Below are 21,192 nucleotides of genomic sequence, written 5' to 3' on the forward strand. Positions count from 1 at the left end.
TTTTATATAAAAGTGTAATGGAAAAATATATGCATGTATATACAAATATGATAATCATTAAACTATACTGGAAGATATAAAATTTAAAATAAAATAGAAAATATTAATATATTTGCCATGCTTTACCCCTTATGGATTTTCTACACTTTTTTCTTATATGAAGACCTTTGAAATGTACATTAATGCACATAGGTAATATCTATGACAATATCACAATTGAGAAACATTAAAAACTCAAGGTAAAATCAAATGCTACATTAAATTGTAACACTCATGTTATCAAAAAGCACGCTTAAATGGAGGTGTTTGGGAGGTGGAAGGGACACCACATTTTTTATCTAGCCAGTAAACCTGAGCCCGACACAGTCAGCTCTATTGTTATTTTTGATCAAGGCAAGTGATTGCTAGACTGAACCAGCTGGAAGAGTTGAAACTGTAATATGGCGTAAAGACTGAGGACCCGAGGACCAGTAGTAGAGGGCAGTGGGCAGAAAAACAGCTCTTGGGAAGCCAGAGATGAGCCACTAATTGAGCCAACTACTGGTACCAGAACTACAAAAAGAATGGGGGAGGGTCCTCAGTAGATCAATTTGCTCTACAGGGCAGTGGTTTCAATCTGAGACCAGGGTTTCACTCTAGCCTAAGACGGAGTTGGAATAAGTCTTTGGGGGTAGACAGTAAGACCCGGATTTGGGGGCATATATTTGCAGATGTCAGCACAACAAAATAATAACTACATTTATCTATAAGTGGAGAAGGAACTGTGTGTGTATGTGTTATGTTTTCTCCCTTACAAGTTTGGGGAGGAAAAAAATCCAAAGTGAAGTAGGAAGGAGAAGCAAAACATGTAGAAGAGTGAGACTGAAGACAGGCGGAGGTGAAGTGGCCAGAGAAAATCTCCTATGCTAGTAACCAAAGGACATTGCCATGGACATTTTGTGAGTGGGTGTGTAGTATTTTGTGTGTTCCACAATAAAACTAAATATACAGAATTACTTTGTCTTTAAAAATAAAAAATATATTCATATACATGTGTGCTAGAATAAGACCCAAGTGAATTATGTTAAAATAACAATGAGTTATGGGGGGAGGGTATCTGCTACATTCTTGATAATTTTTGTATCTTCCACAATCGTAAAATGTTTTTTTAATATATAAAAGAATCACAGACTAATAGGGAAGAGAGGATTTTAGAGATTACCTGGTTACAGGGACCTATTTTTTTAGAACAGCAAAATGAGTCTCGCTTTTGACATAGCCGGCCATAGCAGCTTGAAGCCAGAATCCCTGTGTGACTTCCTTCTCGATGATTTTCCTTGTATCTTCCTGCCTCCCAGAACACTTTTTACTGGTGAGACTTTATGCCTACATCTGACGCTTGATGTTTAATTACATTTCACATTGCTTTCACCCCGGCAATTGTAACCCACTGTGTTTTTATTCAATCCCAACTGAGTCGTACATTTACATTTCACACAAAGGCATCTAAAACTTTGTATGGGTTCCACAATTTCTTTTAAGTGACTGAAAAAGTTTTGTCCAGGACATGACCAGATTCGGAATCCGATGACGTAATCACATATATGCTGCTCAAGGAACATTTCAGAACAGATATTCTCCAAGTCCAGATATAACTTAGTATTGCCACCTGGTGGCAGTGACTGCAGCTTCCAGGGGCATGTTCCACATTTCCAACCTCCGGTGCTAACATAAGTCATAATTGGACTTAACCAGTACTCTCCGCAGTGCTGTAGAAAGCATTTCATTTGGGTGAGTTTAGTAGGAAAGCATTATGGTTTCCATGTATATTTAAATGATTATGTACAGTTAGTTGTACAAAGTATTACTTTCTGCTAACTGCTTTCTGCCTATCAAAGACCAACTTTAAATATTCTAGCTCTTTTTGGATATTTTCTAATATACAAATACACCCACCTTATTATCCATATGATACTATCTCTTGATTTCTAAGTTGTAAGCAACTCAATTACATGCCCACTATGTTAGATGTGAATTGCACTTTCTTTCACAGCCTTCTCCACTAAACACACTCATATTTTCATGTCTCCAACACCCTCCCGGTATGGTTTATAACTTTGCTTACAGAAGATATTCAGAATGTTGTCTAGAGATTTATGATGAGCTTAGCCCCAGCATATACATTATTTTTCCTATTTTTCACTTACCCTTCATGCTTATTTGCTTAGATTTCTAAGTATATATCACTAAATCGCTGGTTTTAGATGATCTTCTCTTAGAACTTTCAAATGATAGGCTTCCTATTCTATCTCAAATAGTCTACTAATTCCATTGCCTTGTAGGCATCTCCTCTAGAGCCTTCCTGCCTGCTCTGAATCTCTTCATTTCTTCCTAGGCCTGCCATGAGCTATCTGGATGTTAGTTTATCCTCTCGCTTGATAGTTGGATGGATATTGATTTCTAGATTGAAAATGTCACTCAGAATTTTGAAGGCACTTTTTTTCCTACTGTCTCTAAGTTGCCAGTATTGCTACTGAGAAGTCTTCAGCTGATTATATTTTTATCCTTTTTAAGGAATCTGTTTTTCTTCCTTTCTGGAAACATTTAAGATCTTCTCTTCACCACACTATTTTAAAATCATAATGCCCTTTGTTTGCCACGTGAGTCTCTTTCATCTCTTGTACTGGCACCTGCTGGGTCTTATAGTCATAAAAATTATATTCTTCATTATGAAATTTAAAAAAAATTAAATGAATCTTCTTGGTTTTTTCATATTGTTTTTCTTAAACTCCTATTTTCTTTTTTCCTACTAAATTTTCAAGTTATATTTTATCTTAATATTTATTATTTATTTTACATTTTAGTTTTGTCTTCTTTCTATAGGCCATCATTCCGATTTCATGAATGCAATTTCTTTGTTTACATTTCAGAATAGATTAATGATAGTTTTTTTTTTGTTGTGTTTCCATCTTCTTGCACAGTCTCTGTTTTCTGGAAATCTCTCTTTTGTTTTTCTTTCTTTGGGACTCTCTCTTTCTATGTCCAAGGCTTTCTTCAGATATCCAGGCATTTTTAATTGTTTGCTCTTACTTAGGCTTGTTGGAAGTTCTGTACATGGGCTTGGGGATTTGATATTGACTGTGGGCTTCAAGGCAGTACCATCTGACTGGGCTTCTTCTTTTTTTTTTTTGAGAAAACCCAATGCTGTATACTTTTATCTTCCCTCTTGTGCTGATTGCATTCCCCAAGGAAGAGCCTTTTGGTCTCCCTCCTGCTGATACCTGGTAGGTATAGACTTGGCTACTGGACTGAGTGGGACAGAAGTCAGGGTTCTCACCATTCAGCATATAAACCACCACTCAATGCACCTATTTTCGTTGTGAAACCTCCCCCCAACCCAGAACTGTGCCTAGTTCTCCTTACTTTCTGCTTCGTAGTATCTAAAGAGCACACTTCTCTTCAGGGGGAGAAGTAGTTTAATCCCCAAATTTCTTGGGAAAGAAATTTGGGGATTTAACTGTTTCATAAGAAGTTTTTTACTCACCCCCACTTCTCAACATTTTTAAAAGCTTGAGGGCTGCTGTTATGTCATTTAGATAGTTTGTTGTTATTCCTCACTGCTGACTTAGGATTCTACTTTGGTAGGATAACTGAATCATTTCCCACCCATCCTTTTACTTTCCAGTTTCCAAAAGGACTATGCTATCATCTCTCTTGACATTTGCATAATTGTGTCTTATGACTTAAAAGGTTTATCTGTTCTTGTTTTAATGGAGATTGAGGGTGGAGTGAAGGTAAATGGACCTATTCAATTTGCAATCTTATTGCAAGATGCAGTATTTCTCTTTTTATGTTAAAAAAAAACAAGAAATAAATGAATGGAAACAATAATTCTTGCACAGATTGACCTTGGTCGAGCACACACTGGTGGAGGGCGTAGGTAAAAGGGAAGTGAACAGTAAAAGCTACAAGTGTACAGAGGGATTGACCCCATGGCCCTTTCTTTGTTTGCTTTCAGTTTACTGAGTTTACAAGTGCGTGGTTATGAGGATAACAGATTATGCTTTCTAATTTTAATTAAACCAGCCCTTCTACACTATGCATATGGCTATAAGTGATTTCTGCAGGAAATGATTTATGTAAAGAAATCTCAGAATGAAGATAATAAGTAAGTGAACAGCAGAAAATGTAAGAGGAGGTTCTTTGACTCGATATGATCTTTTCATGAAGATCTGGTGAAGCTGTAATTGGTAATAGTCTGAATAACTCAGAGAAGTTTGTAACAAAATTGAAGTTATTAATAAAACTCCTTGAAATGTGATTTATATCTGCTGTAGTTAATAAAAATTATGTTCATTCTGTGAATTGTGATATTAGTTTATATAATATTAGTATGATGAATAGACAGATATTAAAAATTTAGCACTCCAGACATGAGGACTCTTCATAGAAATTATTTTTCAACAATGTTGAAAGTCAAGTAAATCCAGAATTTATTTTGCAGAGTGATATTATTCTAAATGTTAAATATTTAGAAGCTTCATTTGTAATCTCTTAGTGAAAAGCAAAAAGCAAAAATATATCTGCTGTTGGAAAAATCTTGTTTTTTGTGATAAAATGACTGAAATAATATATAAATATAAATATAGTAGATCTTTCTATCAGCTGTATGATGAAACAGATTCCCTATTAAATGAAATGCTGTTTAAAATATTTAAAAGTGCCTCTTAAAATGTATCACTAAACTGATACAAAAGTAAGAAATAGTCCTTGACCTCAAAAAACTGAAAGTGGAATCTTAAGTAACTAAAGAGGCAGTGTTTTGACCTGAGGGTGTTTACCCTTTTGCAGGCAGAGCAGGAGACAGCCAGCGGGACAATGATGCCTAAAGCCCTTGCTGTGCAGGGAATTGTACAGGAAGACAACCATAAAGCTGATATCTTTTCTAAGAGTAAACAGCAAGGAAATCTCATGCTGATTTAGGGAAAACATAATGGACCCTGAAAACTCCTAACCATGAGCATTTTTAACCTTAACTGGTGTGTGTATTAAAATTTAAAAAGTAATATAACTCAAAGCCCTTTCATGCAGCTGCAACCCAGGACTTCAAGAATTCCCATAGAAGATTCAAGGGAAATTAGAACGTCAGTATTTAAAAGCACAAAACATACAAGAAAATAAAGTAACAAAAGGGACAACTAACAGAAAACAATAGGCCAAAGAGAGAGATCCATAAGCCTTCAAACACTAGAGATAGACACAGAATATAAATAAATTTATTTATGATTAACCAAATGAGACAAAAGATGGGTAATACATAAGTAAGGAGAAAGAAACTATAAAAATTACCAAGCAAATCTTAAAAAGAGAAAAACAGAATTTATAGAAATTGAAATAACTGACTTCAAAACTCAGTGGATGGGTTAAACAACAAAACAGACATAGATGAAGGCAAAATTAATGAACTGGAAGATATATACAAAGTTATTATTCATGGTGCAGCTCAGCAAGACACAGAGAAGAAAAATGAGATCTTATGAAGCACAGAAGACAGAGTGAGAAAGTTTAACATGTGTTAGACTAGAAACCCGGAGGAAATAATGATTGAAATTTTCCAACAATTGTTAGAAAAGCCCAATACACAGATATAAGACACACACACATTTTTAAAGGAATTAATGAGAAAATAAGTAGGGAAAGTAAGATAGAAAGAATATTTGGGAAAAAATCGAAATCTGGCATTAAAAATTCTAAGTTTATAAAGTTACAAAAAGTTCAAATGAATCAAACTTTTCAGGCAAAAATTTTCAGCCTGGATAAAAATGCAAAAGCTGGTTTTCATTTCACAAGAGATACATCTAAAATATAAGGACATAGACCTGACTGGCATGGCTCAGTTGCTTGGGTGACATCCCACAAACCAAAAAGTTGCTAGTTCGACTCCCGGACAGGGCACATGCCTGGATTGCGGGTTTGGTCCCTGGTTTGGGCACATGTGAGAGCCAACTGATCATTTCTTTCTCACATCGAGGTTTCCCTCCCTTCCCCTGTCTTTAAAATATAAATAAATAAAATATTTTAAAGTAAAAGGACACAGAAATATTTAAAAGTGAAAGAATGTAAGAAATGCCAGGTTTTTAAAAGACTAAAAAATCTGGCATGCTACATTATCATCAGACAAATAAACTCTGAGATGCCCCCAAATATGTACAGATTGACAGGAGTACTGCATAATGGTTAAGATGTTAATTAATCAGTAATATATAAACACTCCAAATTGGTAAGGACATGATAACATAATCTAAATAATATAAAAATATATAGAAACTAGAACTAACTGAACTGTCAGAAGAAATAGACATAGTTACAACATAAAGGGAGATTTTAACACTATAGCTAAGTTAATTGCTGGGTTAAGCAGAAAAAAATTTGTTTAAGTCACAGATGATTTGAAAAGCACAGCCAGCAAACTTGATGGAATAGATTTTGAGGAAGGCAGAGCAGAGGTGGAAACAGGCAAGGTCATCCTGATAGTGGAGCCACCAGACAAGCCGATTTTATCTTGTTAAAACTATTGCTCTTTTCGGTCTTCATGGTAGTGAACAAGTAACTAATACAAGTGCTAACACTGACAAGAAATAGGAGAATGATTAACACAAAATTCTGGACTGTGGCTCTCCTGATAAGGGGATGGATATAATTGTACGAGAAAAGGAGCTGGAATCAGAGAAGGGCTCACAGGACTTTAGAGAAACTGTTAGGTTCTATTTTTTAAGCTGAGGTATAGTATATTGTATTTTATTACTTAAGCTTTTCTACATTTTATGAATATGTATAAAATATCTCATAAACAAAATATATAAAAAACAATTTGGTGAAAAAAATAAATGTAATTCTTTGTTAGGACATACCATTGAAAGATACATAAAAAAACATTACTGAGGATTTTAAGAAACAAAATACAGTATTAGAATACCTCATATAGCGTAGGAGGTGTACTGTGCAATTAGAGGAAAGTACAGATGCTTCCAACATGGCTGAGCTTATGTTATTTGCTTGAAGATATATGGAGACAACATATCATCAACAGTCAATCACTTCTTTAACAACAAAATGTTTTGTAGAAACACAGCTAACTATAGTCATCAATGGAGCTAGACTTTGACTATAATAGAAATTGAAATCTGGAGTGAGGTCGTGTTTACTGGTTGCTGCTAAAATTCTTTTTCTTAATGAATGTTAAGTAAACTATTCAGAAGTGAATTTACCTCACCAACTGTTGCCACCACTTCATTCTTCTTTCAGAAAATACACCTAGCAGAATTTCAGACGGATTAGGTTTTACCTACTGGTCTATCAGGCATTTACCTTCACTCCAATTTAGACTCTTTGTGGAGCATATTACATTCCCATTGTATGTCAGAAATTTAATCCTTTCTCCTCATATAATACTATGGGAAATGAGGCTTTTATATTCTCAGTTGAATAGATTGAGTTCTTATAAATTGTATTAGTGAGAAGAGTTATGATTTCTTTTAAAAGTTCAACTTCATCTTGTGTTCCTAAAGGCACAGAAAATTGCCAAGTTAAAAAAAGACCACCAAGGGAACAAACTTTCAGCTGTATGATGAATATAGACTGAGGCTCCAATGCAAAACATGGCAAGTACAGTTGACAACACCACACTGCACTTTTGACACTTCACAAGAGAGTACAACTCAATTCTTTCACCAAAACAAACAAGCAAATAACTGAGGTCATATATGGGGGGAGGGATCCTTTTATCATGAGTACTTACATGAAATCATCATGATGTACATTTTAAATATCTCACAATTTATTTCAGCATTATTGGGAATAACAATGCTGAAATTGCAAGGTATTTAAAGTTAACATCATAGAGATCTGACATAGGTATACATTAAATGATTACCTCCAATGAGCCAATGAAACATCCATCATCACCTCACATCTCTTTTCTTTTTATTGGTGAGACATTCAAGTCCCACTCCTGTCGCCAGTCTCAAACATACAACAGTGTTATCAACTATAGTCACCACATTTGATGTTAGATGCTCAGCCAAAAGCTTGTGCCCTCTTATGAGCCTCTCCCTATTTACTCTACCCTCCAGTCCCTGGCAACCAAACAACTTTTCTACTCCTTGTTACTATAAGTTTTCCATTACACATATAAATGACACCATGCATTATTTGTCTTTCTCTGGCTTATTTCTCTTAGAATAATGATTCAAGATTTAACCATATTGTCACAAATGACTGAATTTCCTTCTTTCTCATGGCTGAATAATATACCACTGTATATGTGTAACATCTTTTTATCCATTTGTCTGCTGATGAACACTTAGGTTGTGTCCATATCTTGGCTAGTGTGAATAATGTTACAAGGAACATGGGAACAACCATATCTCTTTGAAATAGTGATCTAAGTTATTTGGTTAAATGCCTAAAAGTGGATTGTGGGTTCATATGGCAGTTTTATTTTTAATTTTTCGAGGAACCTCTACAGTGTTTTCCATAATGGTTGCATTAATTTACATGGGTTCCAGTTTCTCCACATCCTCACTAACATTTGTTTTCTCTTGTCTTTTTTCTGCTTTTGTGATTCCTAAAGAATGTGTGGTAGTCTCTCTCTCTCTCTCTCTCTCTCTCTCTCTCTCTCTCTCTCTCTCTCGCCTTCTATAAACTCTAGGAATCAGCTGGGTGAGTAAAAAAAGACACCTAGAATGTGTCAGGTGAGGACTGAGCAGCAATGACAATGGGCTTTGCCACAGTTTCACCCAGTCTAGGAGAAGGAAAGAGTAATCAAGAACCAACTTTTGTCTGTAGCACCAACCTGGTCTGATCTAAAATACCTTTTTCATGTTTAATCTATGGGCTAGATACTCTAGAATTGGTATTGCCTCAATTGGAAGAACTGATGCCCTTCATCTCTGATATCATGAACCATGCTTATTACTATTATATGGTTCTTTGAATTCTTAAAGAACATTTAAGCGTGCTATCTTACAAGATCTGGTTTTTAAATAATAAGAATTTTCATCCCCAAACTAAACAATACCTAATTAAAAGAAAGATTCAATTGGTTCAAGGAAATTTTTCCTTCAAACTTTTCCCTTTGGGGAACTAAAAATGATATAAAATGAATGAAAAACAATAATCTCAAACCTTTTATTAAAAGCATTACTAGTCCTGACCAGTGTGACTCAGTGGGTTGGGTGTCATCCTGCAAAGCAAAAGGTCACCACTTCAAATTCTGGCCAGGGCATATGCCTGTACTGCATCCTGGGTCCCAGGTTGGGCGTGTGTGAGAGGCAATAAATTGACGCTTCTCTCACAGATCAGTGTAAGAGAAATCTTTAAAAATAAATAAAATTGTCAAAAATAAAATATAGAAGCATATTGATTTTCCAATTCTTTTCATTTGATGATGGCTAGAAGTTTAAAAATTAAAGTAGTGCAAAAAATCTGGGGTGTCTCTTTGAATAATACTAGCGATTATAAGGAAGAGGAAAATCTAGCCATTTGGTTCTTCTGTTGGTATGTAAAAATTAAGTTTTGGATACCTGGAACTAATTTCTCATGGAAACAACATGTGGTGATTGGTCTCCCATTTTCCCCACTGGAACCTGACAAATAGTTTGCCCCTTGTGCTGTCAGTATCCTTTTGGGTCTTCTTTCTTCTTCTTTGTTTTCTAAAAACATTTCAGCTACTTTTGGAGTAATGCAGGACCTATGGGCTACATACCTACCCACCACTTTTATTCTGGGTGCAACTGAAGAGCTCTGCTAATGTTTGGGCTGTGGGAACTTGGTGAGTCATGGACACATCTCTTTCTAAGTACACAGTATAGGATTCTGACCCCTAGACACGATGAGTACTTGTAAATCAGTTCCTGGAATCTGAGGAACTAATAAATATTCATCATCTTCCAAGCCAACATATAATTATCACCAGCAGCAGTGGCAATGGCAAAATTATCTTCATTATTACTTATAACAGAATTTTGCAGTTGTAGTAACAAGAATTTCAGGGCTGATAAATTTCAGTCCCAAATCTTTATTTCCTTTCCATCAGAAATAAAATTAATCTCCTTGAATAGCCAAAGCAATCTTGAGAAAGAGCAAAGATAGAACTACCACACTTTCTGATTACAAACTATACTAGAAACCTATAATAATCAAAATAGGTTGGCATTGGCATAAATATAGACACATAGCTCAATGAAATGGAATTGAGAACCTAAAAATAAACCCTCACATATATAGTCAACTAATATTTGCCAAGAGAGCCAAGAATACTCAATAGAGAAAAGACAGCTTCTTCCATAAATGGTAGCCAGAAAAGTTGATATCCACATGCAGAAGGAAATTGGACCCTTATCTTACACCACTCAGAAATATTAACTTGAAATGTATTACAGACTTAAACATAAGAACTGAAACCATAAAACTCCTAGAAAACATGAGAACACCTCCTTTCCATTGGTTTCAACAAAGATTTTTTTGATATGACACCAAAACCACAAACATAAAAGCAAAAGTTAGTAAGTCCTAATTACCTAAATCCTTTCATTTGAAACCACATCAAGTAAAAGACTTCTGTACAGCAAAACAAAGCATCACCAAAATGACCAGGCAAGCTATGGAATGGGAGAAAATATTTGCAAATCATATATCTGACAAGGCATTAATGGGGGTAATATCCAAAATATGTAAAGAACTCAAACACTTCAGTAGCAGCTAGAAAAAAAATCCAGAACACCCAGACAATTTGTAAGTGGAATCTAAAAAGCCAAACTCACAGAAACAGTAGAGTGGTGGTTACCAGGGGTTGGGATGGGAGAAATGGGAAGAGTTGGTCCAGAGGGTACAGCTCTGGGGATCTAATGTATGACGGTGTAATAATACTTAGTTGAAAGTTTTAAGGAGAGTAGATCTTAAGTGTTTTAAAAACACACACACAATGAATTATGTAACATAATGAGGTGTTAATTAACACTATGGTGATAATCATTTTGCAGGGATTTTGTGGTGATAATCATTTTCAGGTGATAATCACTTTACGTAAGTGTATCAAATCAACCTGATATACACCTTAAACTTACACAATGTTATACATCAATAATATCTCAATAAAGCTATAAAAAGATGATATTAATCTGATCTATGATTTTATCTTTCAACTTTTATCAGTTTGCATCTTCTATTATTAGTTTGTATTCAGAATGAGTTGTTTAATCTAATTGTAATTATTTAAGAAGAGTGTTACTGAACTTATTCATTCACTCAGCAAATATTTACTAAATGCTTACTCTATGGCAGTTAAGTAGATATTTGAGGTACAAATAAACAAAAGGACAAAGATTCTAGTGCAAAAAAAACAAAATAAAAGAACAAATAAGAATCAAGTAAATGATATAGTTTATAAAAAGGTAATATGTGCTTTGAAAAGGGAGGGCCAGTTTGGTGGGTTGGGAGAAAGGCGCTGCTGCCTCCAGTGAACGTGGGCAGTCAGCGTAGGCTCCTGAAAAGGTGCTACCTGAGCAAGTGTTAAATGCATGCTTTTTATCCAATATTATTATAATCATTAAACTTAGAGCTTATTGGGTGACAATTCTTAATTTTTTCCTACTATTGGGAACTTTCTGCTTATTACACACCTAACTTTATGTAAATCATTGTGTAAGTTATTGCCTTTAGAGTGAAATATACCATATGATTTTCAAAAATGAAGTGAGCATATAATTCTAAAAGATGATGTAAGCTTATTGATCACCTTGGATAAGCAATAATTGTATTAGCAAAAATATTTTAATTAAATTTAGGAAAACCCTTAATCTTTTACTAAGCAAATGGTGACTCAAATGTATGAAATTGTAGTGATTTTCACCAGAAATCAAACCCATTTTTTAGTAGGAACATGGAAAATAAGGTAAAATACCAACAAATCTAACTCCTTCATTTTTTCTGTCTTTGACATTTATTCGAAACCATTCCCACTCAGAAATAGTGATATTTAAATCCTTATTGGACTTATAGTTCAAATACAAAGCCAAACCAGACAGCATTTATTTTCATTCAATAGAATGTCTCATTTACTTCAAGAAGAAAACAGACCAAAATATTTTAAATGTAAATATTTCTTTCTCTTATAGCTTCATGAAACAGATGTGGATTTTTCTACATAATCATTTTGGGTTAAATTACCTAGCGCAAAAACCTGTAAAAACAGACATAATTTATTATAATCATAATACGAACCATATAACATATTCATCCCTAACAAGAGATTTGCAATTGTTAAAAATCAAAACATATCTTAAATGTGCAATATGGAAAATGTTTTCATGATATTTCTTATAAAGAACATTTTGTAGAGATAAAAGTTATCCTTTAATTTTTTTACATAAAGCTGAATTTTTATGCATCAGATTCTAGAAAGACCATAGAATCACTGTTCAAAGGCCTTACTCTCCTCTCCTAAACTCAGATCTCAATCTTTATCGCCTAAAGTACACCCAAATTATCTTACTTTCCTCCACTAAAAATGTATTCCTCCCGCTGTGCTGCCATCTCAATCAGTGGCACCACGAACGACCTCTACCGGGCTCACTGCAGCTGAGCCATCTTCTGTGCTTCTCTTTCTCACACCCCCCAAGTCTGACCAATCAAAAAGTGCGCTCAGGTCTGGACCCTCCCCGGTCACCATGCTGTCCACAGTGAGCTTCCCAAGGGGCAGAACTTACACAGCTGCCCCCAGCTTCAAAGCTGTTCATTCCCCCTAAGATAAGCTAAACTTTTCATATTACAAGTAGCTATTTTTAACTTGACCCAACCTATCCAGACATTTCACTTACCACAACACACATCCCTAGCACCTACACTGGACATGATTTTCCCCCCAAAGCCCTGTTCTCTCTATATTTGGGTCTTTGATTTCATTGTATTCTCTGAGGAGAATACCTCTTCTTTTTTCGCTCATTCGTTAATTAATAAAGACAAACACCTATTACATACCTTATCTGTATCAGGCATTGGGGTGTGCCAGGGGGTTGAATGGTGAACCACCTGGACCCGTTCCTGCAAGCGTGGAGTTTGCCCTCCTCTGATGGCACACACCCTCTTCCTCTCAGACTCCGCTCTCCTTGCCTTGGATTTCCCAATGCAATAAGCCCACACTGAGCTGGTTGCGCTGGTTCCTGGAAGACTTGGCCTCTGCACTTGCCTTTGTTGAGGTACTTATGTCACACTTTTTTTAAGCTGCTATTCTCCACTAGACTCTTCCACCAGAGATGCTTAGGGTAAGGAGCAGGTCTTTACATTAACAGACCTTCCTATAATGCCCAGGACACTGGTGGCTATCAAAGCAGATGGAAGGGACTTAACCCAAAGTTTAAGTACCAAGCCAGGAAACGCAGTTTCTAAACATGACTACAGAAAGTTACAGAGTACAAGTATATTCTTTCTGTTTAGGCTTTCCAATTTCTATAACAGTTTTAAAGCCCATTGGTAATGTATTCTTCTGCAATCTACCTAGCATACTGTTAATTTTCTGTTTTGGAAGAATTATTTCTATCCCTAAAGATGCTAGTTTTTTCATAAACATATATTCAATTCCCATCTTTAAAACCCTCATTGTACACTATAACTAATGGCTTAAAACATATCTTTGTATTTGTTTTCTCTTGACAGAGAAATCGCTCTTTCCTTGAAGATTTCTGTATATAATAAGAGTGTTTTCTTTTCCCCATTCGGTTGATGAAATGCATTGCAGCCTGAGGAAGGAACATATGCCCCACTCTCCTATTCTTAATGCCACGGTTACCTTAGGACTATTTCTATGCAGGATTATTTTCCAGTGGTTTGAGATATATTGTTGCCAAAACAACCTAGTATAGTATGTTTATACAAACTTACTCAATAAATTATGTGAGATAGTTTACAAGAGTCTCCTTAGGTCCTCTGATAACTAGAAGGGTTACAACTTTTATATCTGACAGTAGCAACTCATGAATTCTGCACTGAATTTTTTAGTGGCATGGGGACACTAAAGACAACTGGAGTTGACCTAAATTCATAAGCAGGAAGAAATGAGGATACTTCTAATGAAAATCAAGCTATCAGGCCAGCAAAGTTTTAATAAAAAAATAAAATATTATTGTGAGACAGAAATTACATTTCTTTAAACTACATATGCTAAATGCTATCACCAAGATCCTAGTAAAAGAAGAAGATAATGGTGCTGACTTTCAGAGCATAATATGTTATCTCTCAGGCTATCGATTTTGGTCTATCCATGAAGGCTTGCCCAACCATTACACCAGGATCTTCCAAGATGGCAGTGTAACCTCCTCCCAGGAACACATCAAACTGATACCTACAGACAGAGCAAGTCCCCCTGGAGAAAAACTGAGAGCAGACTGAACAGGTTCTGCACAACAAACAGGAGAGAGAGAGAGTACAGAACCAGGTAGGAGAGCCATAGACACTACATTGTGGACACCCCACCCAACACATTGGCCTGCAGTCCAGAGGGATCCTGGAAGGTCCCACACAGACTCACCTGCACTGGGACACATCAGGATAAAACAGTAGTTTAAAAGACACCTAGGTTATACAGGAAGAAAATCCACTTACTAACCATAGAGCATCTGCCAATGAAAGAGGAGCTATGCAATTCTCCCTTGGTTTGGAAGCAGCAGAGCATCATTTGTAGCCCTCCCCTTCCCCCTTGATTACAAGGGCAAGAGCTTAACCCAGGGGCTCTAGCTTCAGGCCCATGCCATTCCAGGGTGCCCAGGCCCCAGGCCCATGGCAAATCTACCACTTATCCCTGGGTCTCCTGCAGCCTGTTCTAGCTCCAGGTTCCAGCCAGCCTGACTAGATTACCCAGGTACTGCTTGCTCCCAGGACTCCTCAGCTTCATACCAGTCCTAGCTACAGCTCCCCAACAAGGTGTGGCTTGTTCCCAGTCTCTCTGCGGCTTTCTCCACCTCTAGCTTCCAGCAAGAGTAACTTGCGTCAGGGACTCTCCTCAGCTTCACACCTGAACTAGCTACAGCTCCAGTCCAGGTGCAGTTTGTCTCCAGGACTTCCTGCAGACCTGCCCATTTCAGCCCCTGGCCACAGTGTGGCTTGCCCCCAGGGCTCCCTGAATCCTGACCCTACTTTAGCTACAATTCTACTTGGTCTGCCAATGTGTCCCATGCACCTTGTTCCCTGGACTTTCCTTGTCCCATGTGCATTCCAGCTACAGCTCAAAGCCAAGTGAATCTCGCCTCCCCCCCCCCCAATTTTCTTTAACCCACAAATGCTAGATCTCCAACTTGCCTGCCAAAGTCACCTGGCTTGCACAGTCTACAAAGGGGTTGGTCCTACAGAGGGCCACTCCTTCAATATCAAGAGAGATTGCTGTTTTACCTAATTAATCAAACACAGAGAACCAAAACGAGCAGAAAATATATTCCAAATGAAAGACCAGGACAAAACTGAAGAAAAATAACTAAATGAAACAGATAAGAAATCTATCAGATAAAGGGTTCAAAACATTTATTATAAGGATATCCAATAAACCTCAGAGAAAAATAGATGAACTCAGTGAGAATTTTAACAAAGAGGTAGAAATCATAAAAAATAACATGAGAAATGAAGAGCACTCAAATGAAAAACACACTAGAGGAATCAACATCAGATGAGCTGATGCACAATGAGTCAGTGATCTGTAAGATAAGGAATTGGAAATCATCCAACCAGAACTGTAAAAAGAAAACAGATTTTTTTAATGACTATTTTTAAGGAACCTGTAGGACGACATCAAGTGTACCAACAATGGAACCACAGAGATCGCAGAAAGAGAAGAGAAAGGCAGAACGAAAATCTGTTTAAAAAAAAATGGCTGAAAACTTCCCCAACCTGGTGAAAGCAGCAGACACCTGGGTTTAGGAAGCACAGAGAGTCCCAAACAAGATAGACAGAAGAAACACCAAGACACATCATAATTAAAGTTAAATCAACAAGGATTCTTTTAACTTCAAAGTTGGAAACAAAGAGACACAAATAAACTTCACTATATATATATGTCGAATGGTAACAACCATATTAAAGAAAAAAGGAAAATAATCCATGAACTTTTAGCTACAGTACTTTCATTACCCTCAGCTGAAGATAAAAGGATCAAGCAAAGAAAACTAACATTTGGTTTAAAAGGTTAGTAGGTTTATTGTTAAAAGTGGTATGGGTATAGCAATTCTGAAGCAAGTTTATGTGTATTGTAGGATTGAACAAAGGAGTAAATAGAGGGTCTGGTAGAAGTAACCCCAATAAAATGGTGAAAGGCCAGAATGAAATGAAATGGCTATTTTCCCCAGTTTGTTTACTGAAAGGACATGAACAATGATACTTCAGTGACAGTGAGCACACCTAGTTTCTAGATATTAGGTTCTACTATCACAACCCACTGAAAAGTGCCAAGGGTCCTTAGAAAAGTGGTTGAGTTCAGAGATGGGGCTCGGAGAGTAAGCTAGGACATTGTGTGCAAGTAAGAGTGACAGGCAGAGCAGCCAGCTTGGAGAGGCTCCTACTGACCAAACTGGGGACAATTTGAGCATCAAAATTGAGTAATGACAGTAATGGATTGTAATCTATGAAAAAATCCACTTGTCCATTGACAGAAGTAAATAAATAAATAAGGGGAAAGGAAAGACCCTTATGATAATAAACGTGGAAGGAATGACAGAATTTTTTTAAAAATCACCAGCTGACTATCATTCTTGTAACTTGATTCAGGCAAGAGCCATCCATTACCATAAGGAGCAGGGTATTCATCCAGCTTCAAATAATCTCCCCACATATTACTTATTAATTAAAAAAAGAAAATTACAAACTTGAAGAACATGTCCAGAACTTGTTGATCAAAGTTAACATCGCCAATATGGAATAAGTCACAGTTGCCTGCCACCTGCTAGGATCAACGCGAAGAACATCATGTTACTTCTGGGATATTCCTGCCACATAAGCATGACCTGAATCTAATGAAGTATCAGAGGAACCCAAATCAAGGAACATTCTGCAAAGTAACTGGCCCCATCTCTTCCAAATGTCAAAATGGAGAAGAATGAAGAAAAACAGATGAAAACTGATCCAGGTGAAAGAAGGGTAGACAGACAGGAAACTGAAACACAACAGGTGATGCTGGACTCAATCCTGAACCTGAACAGTTCTTTCTACAGACAGCAAGGAGGGCAATAGGTGACGTCTGAATAAGGTCTGTGAGTTTGAGAACAATGTTTTATCAATGCTAATTTCCTGATTTTGACACATTGGCATGGTGGTTATTTAAGAGAATGCCCTTAATTTTGAAACATATACACCGAAGTATTTAGAGGTTAAGAAAAAGAAAACCATTACAGGCCCAGTCTGGGCAGCTCAGTCGATTAGAGTGTCCTCCTGATATATGGAGGTTGCAGGTTTGCAGGCACATACAAGAAGCAACCAATGAGTGCATAAATAAGTGGAAAAACAAATCAGTTTCTTTCTCTCTCTCCCTTCCTCCTCCCCTGTCTTCCTTTCTCTCCCTCTAAAGGTTAATTAAGTAAAGAAAAAACATCATTACACTGTGGTCTGACATAGGCAAGCAAAGTATTTTATAGACAAGGAAGCAAGTAATAGTTTTTCAAATGTATGCATATATAACTACAGATCTAATATAATTTCAAGTATAATTATTTAGAAAATATAAATTTTAATGTACCTTTTCCAACTCTATCTTGCTTGAAATTTTCTCTGCATCATTACTGTGTCTGAAAAATAAATTGATCCAGTTTATAATATTATTAAAATGTAATTTGGAAAATCCTAATCAAAATGTCAATATTCTTTACCCTGGAACTGGTTTTGTTTCCTCTTTCTTCTCATTTGTTTCATGTCTATCAACACATTCTAGAAAATATTAAATAAAAGAGAAATAATTTAAATAAAGGATTATCAGTGTGTGTGTGTGTGTGTGAGAGAGAGAGAGAGAGAGAGAGAGAGAGGGAAGGAGAAAGATAGAAGCATTACTAGAAACTGAAAATAAACAAATTTATTTGTACTGTCATAATAGTCATCCTAATAATGTATTTTATAAGCACAAATATCCCCAATATTTTTCACTGCATCAGAGAAGTTTATTAAAATGAGATGCTGTTTCCAAGTAAAATGTAGGAATTACAGATTTCCAATATTATGCAGGAAAATAATTTTAGTAGGAAAGACTACCTGGAGGTCTACTGATAAAGATAAGAGAGTTCCATTAGGCTGCAGGATAGAAGGGGCATGCTTTCTTTGGCTAGAGACTGTAAATTTAATCGTTAATTAAAGTAAGTATATAGGTAGTGTAATTGCCTTGTATAAATAAATACAGAAAGAGGAAGGTTAAATTCTCATCACGGGTGTATGGACAATTAATTCAAAATATAACCCAGAATCCTTGAGTTTATGTCTATTGCCCATGTGACTGGACCCCCTGTGGCCATAGCTACATGTGATACCATCCATTTCCAGTCCATGATTGGTTGATCCATTGACATAAGTCATCTGAGTGTCCTCCACCATTGCTTCAGCATCAATGATCTGCCGCAAAACAGCTTCCACAATGGGCATCACCATGGCAGCAGTTGAGGTGTTGCTAAGCCACATAGATAGGAAGGCAGTACTGCACATGAAGCCCAATGTCAGCCTGAAATGAGAGGACTTTAATATGAGCTGTGCTCCTAGGTTGATTAACTCTGTATTATTTCATTGTGCAGGATGCTGTTCATGAGTTGGAAACTCATTTTTTCCTCTCAGATGACAAAATTCTGGTTACAGTCATAGGCAGTAGAGACCGAAGTGGCAGAGGTAAGAGTGGAGCTCTTACAAGATTTGTCTTCCAGGAAACCACAAAAGTCTTCTCTCCCAAAACAGAATAACAATTAAATGTATAATCAGCCTGCAAGGTGCTAAATAGTATAATAGCTTCTAATACTACACCAATATTTAAGTGTCCTTTCACAGATGACATGTACCTTCAAATCCTAGTAAGATAAGTTGCAATCAACTATTGAATTTAGGATACTTTATTATTTCTTAATCTTTTGGTCACATCTCTCTTTATTAGTATGTTGCCAAGAAGGCACAGTAGAGCAAGGAGAGAGATTAATTTTTATAAATCTGCCTTTTACTTGTTCATCACTTGGGTTTGATATCTGGTGGGGGGAGGAAATGGTTAAAATCAATGGCAAAAATGAGGCTTCAGAATTTTCTGCAGGTTCTATTATTGTTCATGCTCTCCTGAATATGGCATTCCCACCAGTTGTCAAGAACTGGAATTTAGGAAGAAAAATTGTCTTCTTTTAAAAATACAGTTGTTCTTCTTGCTTAAAAATAACATACCTAAAACTACGGGATTTTAAGCCATGTCTATAAGCTTTCAAAATCGCACTTGAGTTAAAACATGATCTGTTTTGAGTTGAAAGTCCCAGAAAAATCTTTCAGAAGCATATCTTCCTACAAGGAACTATTTATTAAATTCTGATTCCCTTTAAAAATAGATCTACTAGAAAAAATTTACACTATAAGTTTCAACTTCAGGAAGGTGACTATTTTCAATGTGTAAAATGAAAGAAAACTTTTTACAAATCTGCTTAAACAAGAAATTATTCTTAATAAAATGAAAACTAGAAGAGGATATGAGGGAATGAATGGGGCTGGAAGGATACTTGACTGGAGGTGGTAATTGGACAATATAATATACAAATAATGTGTTATAGAATTATACACCTAAAATCCATATAATTTTGTTAACCAATGTAACCCCCAATAAACTCAATTTAAAAAAAAGGAAACTAGAAACACTTTTAACATAATGCATTGGTAAGATACACAATTTTTTAATTTAAAAAAAAAGGTTGGAATGAGACAAGTTTTCTGTGTGATTAAAAAAAAAAGCCTTAAATTGAAAAGCCATTTAGTGGCATGAGGGACGGGACTCTTGCTCCACTGTGTAGTGAACTACCCCAATCCCTGAGGTCAATGAGCAGATGGTCGAGGAATAGAGACTCATTCCTGTAGCACCCCAAGAAGCATGGAACACTATTTCACTCATAAAAAAGTGAAATGTCCTTAATACATACATATTTTCTACAATTTTTAAAATAAATATCTTAAAAAGTTTGTTTTATCTGAGTTATTTAATTTCTTTGTATTTAAGCAAACTAATTTTTTTAAGATTTTGTTTATTTACTTTTAGAGGAAAGAGAGAAAGAGAAACGTCCGTGAGGGGTTGCCTCTTGTGTGCCCCCACCAGGAACCTGGCCTGCAACCCAGGCGTGTGCCCTGAGTGGGAACCAAACTAGTGACCCTCTGGTTCACAGGCTGGCACTCAATCCACTGAGCCATGCCAGCCAGGGTTTAACAAAACAACTTGTTCCATAAATGATAAGCGCAGATGTGATTATACCCTAGGATAAATTATACAACAGAATTCAAAAGAATTTTCTTGTTTTCAAAGAAAGATGAGAAGGGAAGAATCACCTAAGGTTTTACAACATAATTCCATTATGCAAATTATTTTGACACTGGAAAGAATTTTTCGCTTATATCTACATTCTGAAGAACTGCAATTAAAACTAAAATAGCCAATTAATTTAATGGAAAAATTCATTTCAATGGGGAAAATCAGTCAAATGAGTGATTTTACATTCTATAGATGGAGTATCTTAATTGATACTTTCACCTTGCAACAGTTCATTTAAAAAGAAAAATGTTTACCTTGGAATTTTTCTGCACATATTTGTATTTTGTTGATAATGTCTTTATCTTTAATTCTTAAGTCCCTCACTGGGATTAAAAATGCTCTTGAATATGCACTCACCCAAATAAACAATATGAAATCTACTCTGAAGTCTATCAGTCCAGTCTGTTGAGGCTCAAGTTTTCTCTCAGCTTTGACTCTTACAGGGTATGAAAGATGAGAGAATTGCGTGCAGTCTCATCGTAATTAGACCTTCAGTGAAGGGAAAGCCTTTTTTCCTTCTACAACTCAAGTACACTTTATATCACTTTCATATTTTCAGGGGAAAAAAGTCATAAATTATGCTGCAATACAAATGATTGCCAGGATATGCATTACGTTTTTCAGTTATTTGCTCTGCAAAAAAAATAATCTGTTCAGAA

General features: G+C 36.1%; 1 protein-coding gene across 1 annotated transcript in view; it reads right to left on the reverse strand.

Moving 5' to 3' along the window:
• The window catches only part of SLC13A1 (solute carrier family 13 member 1), a 122,153-nt gene that overhangs the window by 48,892 nt on the left and 52,069 nt on the right, over window positions 1-21,192 (reverse strand). Inside the window, exons 4-6 of the mRNA XM_037125670.2 lie at window positions 18,528-18,715; window positions 17,880-17,937; window positions 17,750-17,798 (exon numbers count right to left, since the gene is read on the reverse strand). Of these exons, the coding sequence (XP_036981565.2) occupies window positions 17,750-17,798; window positions 17,880-17,937; window positions 18,528-18,715 (295 nt within the window). The remainder of the gene's footprint in view (window positions 1-17,749; window positions 17,799-17,879; window positions 17,938-18,527; window positions 18,716-21,192) is intronic.

Source organism: Artibeus jamaicensis, unplaced genomic scaffold (assembly GCF_021234435.1).
Source record: "Artibeus jamaicensis isolate MK-2021 breed Jamaican fruit bat unplaced genomic scaffold, CSHL_Jam_final contig_540, whole genome shotgun sequence".
NCBI classification, from domain to species: Eukaryota; Metazoa; Chordata; class Mammalia; order Chiroptera; family Phyllostomidae; genus Artibeus; species Artibeus jamaicensis.